General features: G+C 37.4%; 1 protein-coding gene across 1 annotated transcript in view; it reads right to left on the bottom strand.

Annotated features, from left to right (window-relative positions):
* DISP1 (dispatched homolog 1 (Drosophila)) overlaps positions 1 to 11,065 on the bottom strand; it is a 34,128-nt gene extending 23,063 nt beyond the window's left edge. The window contains exon 1 of the mRNA XM_009071296.1: positions 10,563 to 11,065. Coding sequence (XP_009069544.1) covers positions 10,563 to 11,065 — 503 coding nt within the window. The remainder of the gene's footprint in view (positions 1 to 10,562) is intronic.
* Positions 11,066 to 14,843: the final 3,778 nt, after the last annotated feature.

Genomic DNA, 14,843 nt, shown 5'->3' with positions numbered 1-14,843 from the left:
AACTAATTGCTATTTCATCCCATTAAAATGCATGAAATCTCAATGTTGCAGCTTTAACATTGTACTTATGAATTATTTCTGCTAAGACTACTCTTTTGCTAAAAATTAAACAAAATTAAACTTGGCAGACCAAAAATTAATATGCTATTTGGCAACTGTTTTACAGACATCAATTCACATTTTTATAGTTGAGATATCAAGCTTTATAAAGGCTCTTGTCTGGTTTTCTTGTGTTCTTACCTACCTCTTCGGTTCCAACTGAGCATCACAAGTATGAGCAAACAACACTGCCTTTCTGCAAGAAAAGCAATTGTAAGGAAGGTGTTAACAATAATAAAACCATTGTCTGAGTGATTCTTGCTCTAACTAATTTAAATTCAGCATAGAAGTGTATACTTTACTGACCTACAGCACACTGGGTAAAACCCTACAGAGTGGGGCAAACCCAAGTTTCACCCACTTCCTTTCTGCTATGAAATCAGTATTAAACTTCATTAATGTAGTCTGAAAAAGTAACAGCTAGTTTTAACACGCCCCATTCACAAACTTCTGCCCCATGCTTGCATACAACAGGAAAATATGTTTCCATCAAGTCATGAAGAGACGGAAAAAGGTCAATGCTATCATATTGACATCCTATACATGTGTATTTGCATTTGGAAGTTATTAACAGGGCTGGGAGGAACGTCTTATTAAGAGTGGCTGAGGACTTTGGGATTGCCTAGTTTGGAGAAAAAGAGGATGAGCAGTGTCTTCATTGCTCTCTGCAGCTTCTTGAGGAGGGGAAGTGGAGAAGTGCTATCTCTTCTTACTGGGATCCAGTGAAGGGACATGTGGGAATGGTACAAATCTGAGCCAGGGAAGGTTTAGACAGGACCTTTCTTTACTGAGAAGGCAGTCAAACACTGGAACAGACTTCCCAGAGAGGTGGCTGATGTCCCAAAGCTGTCAGCATTCAAGAGGCATTTGGACAATGCCCCTGATAACACGCTTTAATTTGGTCAGGAACTTGGGCTAGATGATAATTTTAGGTCCCCTCCAATTGGAATAGTCTATTCTATCCCTGTATGATTAACTGTATAATTTCTATAAATTTATGACATACAGGTGACTTGGAATTGAAATGCTCCTATAATCATCTCCAAGGCTGGGTGGTTGTTGGTTTCTTCCCCCCTTTCCTTTTGCTTACTGCTCTATATGAAAGGTATACATGCAGGAGCCCAGGATTTATTCAGCAGATCTTCCGTTTAAGATTCCTTAAAAATTAATTTTTGCAATACTGACATCTAATGTCTTCCCTCTTTCACCTTCAACAACTGACTAACTATTATCAACTGCTAGGCAAGCTGGCTCCTTTCCTTAATAGCATCTACTTGGTTCCTTGTCTTGAAGAGGAATTAAATCATCATCTCTGTAGGAAAAGCTGGCAGCATATGAAGGACCCAAGTAATACAGACCCTACAAACACTTTTCTTGTATTCTTCTTCCCCTAAACTTTTCTCCAATGACTGTAGCCACTTTCAAACACTGCTCCAAAATGGTCAATAAGAAAACTGCCATGAAACATACTTAAACTGGATTGTCCCAGGTGTAAATGGCAAAGTTTGTACACAATTTAAAGTATATACTTCTTCAAAAGGTTTAATTGAAGCTCTATATTATATACATATATTCCTATAACTTCCAAAGTACTAAGGGTAGGACTACATATAGCACTGCCTAGCAAGTTAAACAGAAGTTCTGAACTACTTAAGACAATAAAAAAAAGCTTAGTAAAATACCACCATGAATCATTACTTGAAAACAAGCCAACAGCTAATTTGGAGCAGACTAATATTATTTCAAGATCCTTCATGAGTCTAAAACAATTTGTCTTTTTCCTTTTCTTTGTAATTACATTGAAATTAATAGATATGTTCTGGGATTTAAATGATGACTAGAGTAGTTTTCAGCATTTTTTCTGGCAAAAAGTTCCTTCCTTAGAAATATTTTATTTCAAAGATGTTTTTATTACACTTCCCAGTTGAATGGAGCAATGCAAGGTCATGGTCACATCTTGTATTTCTCTGACAGACAGGAAATTAACATGACCCAAGAAATCACAACATACACAGAAGAAAAACTCCATCCTGATGACTAGAGTAGTTTTCAGCATTTTTTCTGGCAAAAAGTTCCTTCCTTAGAAATATTTTATTTCAAAGATGTTTTTATTACACTTCCCAGTTGAATGGAGCAATGCAAGGTCATGGTCACATCTTGTATTTCTCTGACAGACAGGAAATTAACATGACCCAAGAAATCACAACATACACAGAAGAAAAACTCCATCCCATGATACCAAATGAAAGAGTGTTTAGTGTACATAGACTGCCTATTTTTATCATGGTATTTCTCCTCAAAGGCTGAAATGAATGTTCTTATAGACATTAATGACTGACATTAAGCATATGTAAGTTTGACTTTGGAGTAGGGAGACGTGAGACGGCCATAAATCATGCCCCAACTGGTACATGCTTCAGTCTTCATTCCTGTGCAGATGTAAAAATTTGTGAATGTAAGTTACCAGGGGATTCGTTTTTTGCTCTCAGAAAACCTCCTCTGACCAGAGCACGTGTCTGAAGACATACTAAAAGCACTTACCATTTCTTCAAATTACTAGTCTTACTATAGAGACAAACACTTGTTTGTATCTTTCTGCTTTTTTAATCTCTTACAGCAAATGAAAATACTGTTACTTAAGCATTTTTTGTTCTAAATGTAGCCAGGTGTTTCAATTCAAAACATATATTTCACTGTTGAACTGCTGTTCCAATGTCTCTGAATTTTGTCATTCAGAATGTCAAGTTTTAAATGATATAAAACAAATGCACATTCAAAACAATTAAAAGATGTAAAAGGATTTAGTATGCAATTACACAAAGAAGGCACTTTAGATTACACTGGCACTGATAAAAACCTGTATATATATAATGCAACATTACCTTCTGTATCCCGACATTAAATTTGTTTTGTATGCTCAGTAAGAAGCAAGCAAAAAAGGGAATGTTTACAGAACATTTAAGGCTTTCATTACTGTAGCTAAGACCCAAAAAAAGTACTGCAAGGTTAAACAGAGGATGAAACAGACTTAATATAATCAAAACTGTTCAGCAACAAGTTTGCAAAAGTTCATCCATTTGACAGAACAAAGTAAACATCCTACAGACTGGAAATATAACACAAGATTTCTATGTAAAGGTATCCCATTAACATGACAGAAAACATGGCAGAAGTGGGAGAAGTGACGCATGTAAGCTTTTCTAGTCCAGTACATTCATTTATTTATGATTTTATTAGGAAAAAACCTAAAATGCACCCTCATTTGCAGATAGAGGGGCCAAGCTCTCTGAAATATCATCAGGATTCCTACCTGTAACTTCCCATACTTGCACTGATCTGTTAGCGGTACCGTTGAATTTCTATTCTGCATTGATAGTCCAGGCTTTGAGACTTCTTTAATCAGCAGATACCTTGCACAGAAATCTCATAGCAATATTAGTGCAGCAAAATTAATGCCAGATTGCTCAGGCACACTCTATTTCCCTCTTGCACTGTGGTGTTTTGTTTTGTTGTTCAAGCACCACTGACTAATGAAAAGCATGCACATCAATTATTATTTACTAGGAGATTACAACAGCAGTGAAGTACCAGAGAGGAAGGACAAGTGATTTTAGAGGGAGTTAGAGACAATTATGGTAACTCATAAAAAGCTTACCAAAGTTCATGTTCATCATTCTGCACTTCCCCATTATAAGGAAGACTGAAAAGTTTTAAGAAGTAGAAATACCCAAATCTTTCAAAACCCATCTCTTTATGAGTGCTAAAAACCAGGTCACTGGCTGCACTTAGTTTAGACTTTTGCTCTTTGTTGTCTAGTGTTGTCTTTATTCACATTTGAAATTTATCACAACCTTCTACTGAATTAAAAGTACATGAGAACAACTATACATGGACAAAACATTCCAACAAAGTGCCATCATTTTGGCTGTTCTGCCATGTGGGGTTTTTTTCTATGTAAGTGTGCAGTTTTAAAAGTCATCTCAAAGACCCACACCAATGAGTCCTTTTCACGAATGAACACAGCTGATGCTGGTTTTCCAGTCAATTTAGTACAAAAGAAAGGACCCATGGTTTTTATGGCTTCCCCCACATTATCAGCTTTACATCTTCTGAAGATTGCAGTTCAAAGGCTCAGCAGATTGCTAGTTATGTACCAGCTCTTCTGTTGTTCAAGGAAAGGTGAAGGATACAGGGCACGGGAAATTCATCTTCAGGCACACACGGGACCTGGAGTCTGGAAGTAGCAGAGTCTGCAGGGCACAAAACAGCCAAGCTGGTACTCTGCAGCACTCAGACCAGAGCAGAAACCTTTCAAATACCTTTTTCCTATGGCAAAAATGCTTAATTCAAAGTAATCTGAAGTCTAGACAACTACTAATGCTTAATTAGTAGAATTAAAAGCCTGCAAAAATCCCTTGGATTGCCCAGTGAATGAAGTTGGGTTTTTTTAAGCGCGCTTAATAATTTTCTAGGTATGTTATTTTTAATTTGGTCAGCCACTGAATAATAAATGGCATTTATATTTGCATTCTGGTCTCTGCACATCAGCCCTTTGCTTTCAGCTCTAGAAAGTGCAGCATGCTGTTTGCACAGTCAACAATGCACAATAATTATCATAGGAAGAGCAAATGAACTAATAAAACCAGAATAAAACTCTTAATGTCTCACACTCAGGGATAATATAAAACTAAAACAAAAATAAGTGAAAATGAGAGCACTGCTCAAATCAGACTGACATGAAAAATTACTTCCAGGAAAGAAAAAGAACGAGCACATTTGGTTACAGGGAGAGCTCTTTCTCCACATGTGCACAACAGAGATATCCACATTTGGACTCAAATGGATGCATGAGATGGCTTCACATTCCCTTTCCTTATTCCCAACTACATCAAAATCCCCAACTATGCCATTGGGCTGCTAATGCTGTCACACGAAAGAGAGCATCTAGTTTGTGGTTCCCATATGCCTCCAGTCTCTCCATAATGGGAAGAAAAGAATTCCTATTTTGACAGAGAATAAATGGCTTAAATGAGAATAGACACAGAATTTGTATTGTTTCCATACAAATTACCAATACACAGAACTCCTGATCTACAGCAAACCAAAAGACTTGCAACGTCCTGAACACTGAATGAAAAGATGGTAAGAGCTTTTGCCTTTTACTTGCTAAAGGCAGATAAAACTTTTCAGAAATCTGACCTTCAGAAACCTGACCTAAAGGCTTTGGGGTTTATTTACATACCTAATTTTAGTCTTCCTAGGGGAAGGCAGAAAGTCTCCTTTATTAACTTATAATGCAGTATATGCACATGTATTTTGTACAAAAGACATTAGTACACATTTCATACTAAAAGGTGAAAAGAACATCTTTTAACGCATAAAATAAAGCAGAAACTAGCAACTTTCAAAATGGAAAATATTAAGACACAATATGTTGTCTAAAACACTCCGTGTAGGAGTTTTTGTGAACAGATAATGTTGCTGAAATGAGAATAGTTGAAAATATTTTATACACATGTATATGTATGATCAATTCTGCAAGCAATGCAGAATGTACGAGATAACAATTATCCTTTTCCTGGAATCAAGCAGAGAACTGTTTCATAACAAAGTCTTGTTACTAAGATTGGTGTTTGGCAAACATTCCCTTGTTTTTTGAAAAAAAAAGAACAAACCAGTATTTTTTTTTCTTCTGGTTCTAATCCTTATGCCAAGTAACTAGAAGGAAAACGTAACATGGGTAAGAGGCAGAAGTAATGTTTCTACCCTCACTTCACAGCTTTTTCATTTTTATAGACTTTCTTTTTAAAGTATCAAGTAAAGCGTAAGTATTCAAGCACTGCAGTACTGTTTCAACAGTGTGTGGCATAGAACTCTGAGACACAGCAGAACCCAGAATCCCAGAACCATCACATCAATTTCCAATGCCAAAACCATGCAAAAGAAGGTTTAAATCTAACTGAAAGATGTACAAGAAGTCTGGAGATATTAATGCTTTATCAGTTTCCTGACACTGAAGTACTATGGTTTTTGCCTTCTTTATAATATAAATTGGTCCAGCAAATGAAAACTTTGAATTCACCAATTTAAACTAACTAAGTTTTGGGAGCTGAAACCTCCAAATTAGGCTGAGGGTGGATGTGGAGCAATTTACATATACCCCGAAGTCTTACATTTTTGGCAAACTAATGATTCTTTGAGGCTTTGAACAGTTTTCTGTGTGTGTGTTCTAACTAGAGATGACTGCACGATCATTCTCCTACATCTTTTCATCCTGTCTTTTTTACCACAGGTAATTCAGACGCTTTTAAGAATAGCTCTCTTTATTTATCTGCCAAAGGCATTAGCAACAGTACAGTCCTGAAGTGTAAATAACAGTAGGTGATACAAAGCAGGTCTGCTCCGAGCAAAGAGTACTTGTATGAATTTATTGGTTCAGTACTGCAAAAGCACAAGCACTACACACCGGCAGTCTGGAGCATTTTCCTTAGCAGCAGCACAATCAGGTCTTTCACAACTCCCCGACATCTTCTCCCCTACCTTTTGTCCCTGAATCCACAGACTTAAGTTTTCTAAATTTTTTCATCAAAGAGAGATTCCAAACGTATTAGCATCAAGATTAGCAAGGATACAGGTAGCTTTTAAGTGGTGTTTTCCCATTAAAAATTTCCCATACAAGTCTGACAGAAGCAATCCAGTACCAGAGATGGTAACACTATTCTCCCATGCCTTCCAGGATCCTGAAATGACTTGCTAAATGATCTCTGCACATTCTTCCTCTTCTGCTTCTATTTACATGCATACATTCCTGCATTTAGAACGGATTTTGAAAAGTCTCAGAAAAGACTAAGTTTTCTGGGGGTTTTGTTTTGGTTTTTATTGTAATGTTTACTTCTTATAGAGTATGCTACCCTTCGTTATTTATTTTATCCCCCTTTCATCCCATTGGGCAGCATAGTTTTACTCTTGCCGAGTGACTTCTAACATGGTGCTTCCAGTCATCATGAATCAGTCTTCATGCTTTTTCCACTTCTTCAGATTGACCGCCTTACTTCATGGTTTTTCCTCATTTCTACTCCACCTTGGTGGAGGTTGCTGACAACTATGGAATCAGGTGGAAGCGAAGGAGGTGCAACAACTACCCACCTTCCAGAGGCTCTAAGCTCCACAGGTTTCTTGAGATGCGTAAGTACATCCAGACAGAAATAATTACTTAATGAACAGGGTTGAAAAAAAAACCCTTTCAGCAGTACTGAAAAGAACAACTAATCATGCTCCAAATAAGTAAGTTTAGAAATCGTTTGTCAGAAAGCAAATCAAGTCCCTGGAAAATTGCATTCTGATATAGAGAGATGTCTGGAATTTCCCAGAGAGTGTTTGTGTGGTCAACTTATGTCCACTGAAAATAGAGGTATGAACATGTTTGCACAAACTACATCTTAAATACATGTACAAAATAACACAAACTTTACTCAAGAACTTTCAACCTCAGAAAAATATGCAAAAATCATCAGAATGATTATGACCAACAGTTGACCTATTTTACCTACTTTTACAACAGAATTTTTTGGCACAATTATGTCACAAACCACCAACCACTACAAGTATTTTCTTTTACACCACCATACTTTTTCACTGACCTAAAAAAATGCCACTTGCCCAGACATTCAGGTTATGGTCTATAGATGACATTTCCATGTAATTTAGTTTCAACTTCAAAGCCAAACACACTATGAAATTGCAGATCCAGACAGCTTTAAGAGGATAGGACATGTGTGGTATTATTTCAATCTGCTTTGACACACTCCAATCTGTAAAGATATACCAGAGCCACATTCCTTTAATATTAGGTCACCAACTAATGTTAAGCCTTGTGCTTCAAAACCTGACAAAACCTGTCGTGCTGAAGCAATTGGTTACCTGCCCAGAGCAGTAAGCGTCAGCAATACAGTTTGCAATGAGTGTTCAGTCCCCTGTATCTAATCACATCTTTTTCCCCTCTCCTTAAAACTGTAACAATATCTGAATGCAATTTTTCAAAAATACAAAGAACTGAAATGAAATCAAGTTTGACTATACACTGAAAGTAATTAATGTATCATATGAGAACCTGCATTTTAAATAACCCTCTTAAAACATGCACATGTTACAAAGCTGGAGGATTTCCAATGAGCCTTGTAATAAAAATATCTGGCAAAGAAACTGTTCTGCAGATTATAAACTCAAACTGCAATATAATTAGAGTGTGGAACAAAGATCATGGAAAAAATATTGCATACCTAAGTGTTACTCTTCTGTGTACAGGAAGTTACTGAGCATGTAAAAAATGAGTACACATTTATCAGCTATTTTTTTAGCACTGCAAAGTAACTACCAATGACACAGTTTGCTTCTTCCTCAGCAGATATCCATCTGCCTGCAATGCTGCATCCAACTGCTCCCTGTTCTTACGATCTACCAACATGTCTTCATTGACAACAGCCTCTCCATGTGATACATCTCACAATGCAATGAGAAACTATTACATTTAGACACACCTTTTTGACTACAGAGAGAGAAAAGAAGTCTTTGGTTCTATGCTAATAATACAAGTGGTAGTTAGACACATGCACCACTCACTAATGCAGCCAGTTTAAGGAGTTTAACCTGAGTCCTACTTACCCCATGTTTAGATTAGGTATATTGCAAGTACCTTCTTGCTGAGAAAACTCAGTTGAATTACCTAGAAGCCAGTCTAGAAATGAAACAGTAACCATTTGATAGGAATATGTAGAGTATGCTAACACACAGAGTTGATTAAATAAGTACAGGTGCTTTAAAGGTCAGATAGCAACTTTATTTTGATTGCTAACGGTAAGATGAACCAGTTTTCATAAATCATTATTTAGAATTTATGCACATTTATGTAGAAATGTATACTATGGCAAGGAAGGGCAAGATGGAAAAAGCATCATGGCTCAAGATCAGAGAAGTTCAGTCTATTTGTGAAGCGCTACAGAAAACATTATTTTGCCATATCCAGAAGAAACTTTCATAGACCTTTTTTTCAACTAAGAATAGAAATCCAGATTATGGATCACATTTGCCTCCTTCCTCAAGACTATGGAATACAGAAAAGATGAACAGTTCCGCTGCACAGTTTGAAAACCAGTGAAATCAATGCACCCATTCTGACAGTTTGAAAAGCATGACTGATTCTGCAAGGGTTCAATATCCTGCATACCTGTGCCTACGAAATTATACAGAAGTTTTCATCTTTACTTGACATCTAAACAAGAATCGAGTGGGAAAAAAAAACATGTCTGATTGCAAGCAGTTCCAACAACTAAGACTTTTTTTCCATTTGTAAGTGGAATAACTGCCAGGAGAGAAAGCTGGTTTGCACTTTGTATTATCATCTTTATTTTCATCTGCTTTCACCTTAAAGAAAAAGATTATTCACTTTGACTTTTTCCACATTACGTATTTTTCCCAGTCTGGTATTTTCAGAAGTTTAAAACTTGCTCATACATTTCAACAAGACAAAATCATTATAACTGACTGAGAAATACTTGTAGCTCCAAGTTCTCAAACAAGGATGCAGATGCTGGAGAACAGGGAGAAGGGTAGCTTTTAATACCTCAATGAAAATTCACCCATTTTGGCCCAATTGTGACTCAGGAAAGAAAAAACAAACCTTGCATAAAAGCTTCCACGTGTCTTACTGCAATGGGGAATTTGTTTTTTAGAAACTTCCTCTTGGATTGGCTGATTTTGCCAAGGACCAGGAGGATGTAGGAGATGTTTCTTGTGTTTGTTGCTCATGGTAGCTGGTACTACTGTCCCTGGAACTACAAAGCTAACAAATATAAAGAGGCAAGTTTATATGAAGTGGAAAATAGGAAGCATTAAAACCTGGAACAATCCAGAATTTCTCAATCCAAGCACAACTTCAAAGTTTAACAGATGACATACATATGGGGGCAGCCAACTGAACCTGCTCACCTGACAAAGAAAAAACAGCCAGTTCACTTATGAATCGAATTGTTGAAAGTATTTTTAAATATATCTCTTTAAGGAAACGTGTGTTTGACTAGACTATGCAGATGTACCAGTTCTTTCAGTGTTTTTTTTAGCTATCTCTGTATTGGCTTGTATCACACAATATAGGTGTATACTGTCTTGTAAAAGAGCTAATGAGCTTCCAAATAATACTCAAGAAGAAGAAAAACCAGCCTTCCCCTCCCACCAGAAAGAACTAATTCACTTCAGGAATATTCATGTAGTTCAGCAAAACTAGTCTCCTGACTTGGTTTCTTCTGGAAAATATAACTAGGTAATGCATGGAAGATCAACCTGTAAAAACACCTGGGAAGAAATTTGGTTCATCTTCGTTTTAGATCTTGTACTTCTGTAACAAAATGAAATAGTTATTGAAAAGGTTACCCATAACTGAGAAGTAACAAACAATGCAATCTGCTTACCTTATCCTGGCTATGTGTTGCTTCACAGGCTGATGCTGAAAATGGTCAGGCCACTGATGGTGAAGGCAGAAGGATGGGGAGGGCTGAAGACAGCAGGCAGGCTGATACACGGGGGGGTGTTTTTGGCAGATAGATCCTGAATACTCAGTATGTGGCTGCATGCAGCACGAAGTCATAGGAGATGGTGCTGAGCTGCCAACCACTGAATGACATTCTTGCTTGCTATTATGGCTACTTAAAGAGTGATGGTATGGACAAGGGTGGCAGCATTGCGACAACATCTGCTGAGTTCTTTGGTTGTCTAAAGGCAGAAAGGATGGTTTGATTGTACCATTAAGTTGCAGGCAGCCATTTGGACTTGGTTTTGTTCTTGGTGTTTCCTTGGATGGGAGCTGCTGGACTGTGACATCTTCATTAGCAGCAACAATACCTGGGCCACCAGCATTTGACAAGACGCTGCCATTGCTCAGAACCACAGAGTCACTGACGTTGCTCATAGCCATGCTCCAAGTTCTTGATGGATACACGATGCTCCTGAAGAAACAAATAAAGCAAAGTTTACAGAGCTGCAGTGTTTTCAGATGCTGAGAAATAACTTTAGATTAAAGTAAGCAAAGCTCTGCTCTCTCATCTTCATCTTTCGTAACACAGGGAAATCGAAAGGAGTCACACACAGACTGCCAGGAACGGTTTGAAGGCCTTGAAGTTGTTCAACAAAATGGTAAGAGTGAAGTTACACAAATTCCCCATGATTAAACCAAAAGAGTCAAATGAATAGACACTTGACAGTATCTGTGTCACAGCTAACAAGTAATCCTGAGATGCACAGGAACAAGATCATTTTGCAAAAGACAAAGTTATAGACACTATTTATAAAAACAGATTTTGGTATAAATTGTGTAACCATCCACACCTTGCGTTGCAGTCTGCCTGTGTGCTTTGAAAACCTGAAGGAGAAAGAACCACATAGCAGAGATTGTTAAATAGTCATTAATGTGCTGTTTTCAGTAATCTCCTTTCCTATCTCTAATTTCTATTGAAAATGAGGCACATTGATGTTTTTGAACAAATTCTTTTGAAATGCCTTATTTAAATAAATCAAGCCACTTCAGCAGACCCAGTGGACTAGGTGTCTAGCAGAAGCTCCAAATGAACTGTTACGAATATTAAAAAGAATACAACCACACGTTTTTCCCCCCGAAAATAATCCCAGGATTGAATTACTGCTGACTGAGAACCTCTTTCGTCTGAGTGACATATTTTAAAGGCAGCAATGTACTCTGCTGTAAATAAAATAAGATTCTCTTCTAAAGTCTCATCTTTTTCCAACAAAATATAAATTAAGGAGAACTATTAGCACTGGACTATGGCTCAAGATCAAAACTTGTGTGAGGTACTCAGAGAAGCCAATTTCTCCCATCTTAACTATAATCTGTTTTAATAAGATATAAAAAGTTGGAAATCATTACTTTGATAGGGAACATGAAAGGTCAAGCATCACACTCATAAGAGTTTGTTACCCAAATTACATAGGCAGCGGGAGGGAGAAGAAGAATGAGCAAGAGGAAGAAAGAACACTAATTGTGTACTACTTAGAATAATAAATCAACACTTGTGTAAAAACAGAATCAGTTAATTACAACTGCTTTGGCTAACTTAATGTTGTCTTTTTACTACCAAATTTAATCAACAACATTCCAAGTCCAAATAGCAAGGCTTGCATTACAGACACTGAACTTTGCAGAAAGACACAACACACAGATTAAGGCAGATAAGTAAGGAAGTTTCTAACTTACTTTCTTCCCTGATACCTTCACTGAGTGCTCAGAGAGCTAAGCCTGCCTAGCCAGCTGAGCTATTTAATTGCCTGAATGCTAATTCTAAGCAGAAAGTGCTTTGCCGATTGGAATGCTACCCCTGGCAGCCCCCCGCGCAGCATCTCCCCTAGACAGAGCTAAATCCCTCACTTCTGAAACGAAAATTAATCCTCTGCTATTTGTTCTAGATCATGTGCAGAGCCAGATGCCCTGGGAAATCACTTTCATTTAGATAACTGCTCAGAACAGGAGACTATGCCGCTTGACAAGCACATTTTTTTCAGCCTCCAATTCCACACATTCCTGCCGGGTACTCCCTCCCCTGGCCCAGGCAAGTCAAGCACACGGAGGACCTTCTGCTGAGCACAGAGAGTAAATTCAAGTGGCTGACTAAACTTTGGTTTGGTCTGAAGATACATATTAGTTATGTGAAATACCACTGTGTTTGAACAGTCTGGTTTTCTCTCGCGCTGTGGGAAGCTTTGTTTGACTCAGTGGACAGAGTGAAAGCTAGACATCAAGGTAGAGAAAGCTCCTCTCAAGGTGTTTGGCAGTGTTTTTGTAATTTCTGGCTGCTTATTTTTATATTCACTCACATATGACACAGGATGCACAGTGATGCTGTTACATTTCTGTTTCTAAGTTAGTTTGACATGTCCGTAAGATCACCTGAAACTGCTGTACACTGATCAAAGTCACAGCTAAGAACTGGGATTCAAACCAATTCTCTAAAATGTGAGCTTGGCTGTACATTTTCATTTGGTTTCGTAGCTTTTCTTCTTTTAAACAATTGCAAGACAGGTATGTAATATGACAAATCTAATGTCATCCAAGTTCTGTGAAGTGACTGCAAATCCACTGACAGCAAAACTTCACCTGCAGCTGTCACACCAAAATATATTCTTAGATTATATTCTTAATAAATTCTTATATTATATTCTTATCTCTGTTGTATTTTGACTCCTCTGTCACAACTGTGGTGACTGGGAACTTCCCGAGATAGGTAATAATGGCCCAAGGAAACAGTTAACTGAGAATCTTTCCTATAGAGGATGAACAAATGAACCAGTTAAAATGCAACGAGTAAAAGCACTGTAAGATTTTAATATGACATAGGCATGAGAAATCAAAAAACCTCTTTGTCCTGAAAAAAAATACCCTAAAATAAGGATATTTGAAATTGCAGTCTTTGACAATTCTGAATTCTTTCAAAGTTGAAGTTTATTTTTGCTGTATTCCTCAGACTGCTGTAGGATCCGCTATTCTCCAAAAGACTGAGGTTTTCAGACTCATGCCAATTTACATCTGAAAGCTTTGAAGCAGTGGACAGGTATTCTGAAAAATGAGGTTGTAGAAAATACAGGTTTTAATGCAGGCAGCCCTACTTAATAGAAGATTAAATACAGTGAGAAGCAGTATTAACCTATATGTTCAATACACCCCAAGCAGGTACTCGCCTCTCTAGCTGGACATGAGGTATTTTAAACATGATCATCTATTTGGAAATTATGTCAGCTGGACTGCTAAGGAAAGCAAACTAGAATTATCCTTAATTATTGCTAAGAAAGTACTTTAGCCATGCAGTTCAAAACAACAGCTTGGAAGGGTGTCATATCTGGAAAGTACCATGGTCTGCAGAGGCAATGTAACTTTGTGACAGTTTTATGGAGTAATCTGTCTATTATTTGTGGAGCTATGAACACAGCTTACCCAGCAGACATCTGCATTGCAAGTCCTTCAGGAAATAAAGTAACGCTGTACCACGCTGAAACTATGTAGGATTTGGTGCTCCCCAACTAGAGGGTTCTTTTTAGACTTGGATTAACTTCACCTGTTCCTTTGGCTGCAACTGAAAGAATTTTTCTTTAAGTTTCATTTAAAAAAACCCAATCAACAGACTTAAAAAAACATTGGTTCAACAAATCCCATCTGGACTCATAATGCCTGCAATTGGGAATGATAGAAGTGCAAATTCAAGGGGGAATTACGTAGTGGAAATTTAGTATAACCTAGCATATTAGTACAGATATTTTATAGATCTTTAGAAGATGACAGAGAACAGCCAAGTGTTGAGGGCTGTTTTAACCATATACGAAAAAAAAAATCGCCAAAATGTGTACCTTCCACTAAACCAAAACGAAGCTATTATTAGACTTTACATTTTTCCTTTAAGGTAGGACAGAACTTAAATTTAATTTAGAAGTTAACTAAAGCCTTTCAGCTGTAGTCAATATTTGACCACTCAGCCAGCTGAGCCAGTCCACGTTTTATAGACTTTGCAGACCTCTCAGTGACAAACCATCATGGTTCTGAGATGAACACCATGACTGAAGTAACAAAACTGTCTTTTCATGTTAAAACTTCATCTAAATCAGCTGGATTCTAGAAGTAATGCATTTTTGAAATAAGCAACATTTAACAGTTCCAGCACTACCAGTTAAGTCTCCTTCCAGATTAAATATTA

The sequence above is a fragment of the Acanthisitta chloris genome, unplaced genomic scaffold, assembly GCF_000695815.1.
Source record: "Acanthisitta chloris isolate BGI_N310 unplaced genomic scaffold, ASM69581v1 scaffold10913, whole genome shotgun sequence".
In the NCBI taxonomy this organism is placed as follows: domain Eukaryota; kingdom Metazoa; phylum Chordata; class Aves; order Passeriformes; family Acanthisittidae; genus Acanthisitta; species Acanthisitta chloris.
Note: the sequence above shows the minus strand (reverse complement) of the source record. Positions and strands in the feature narration are given on the sequence as shown.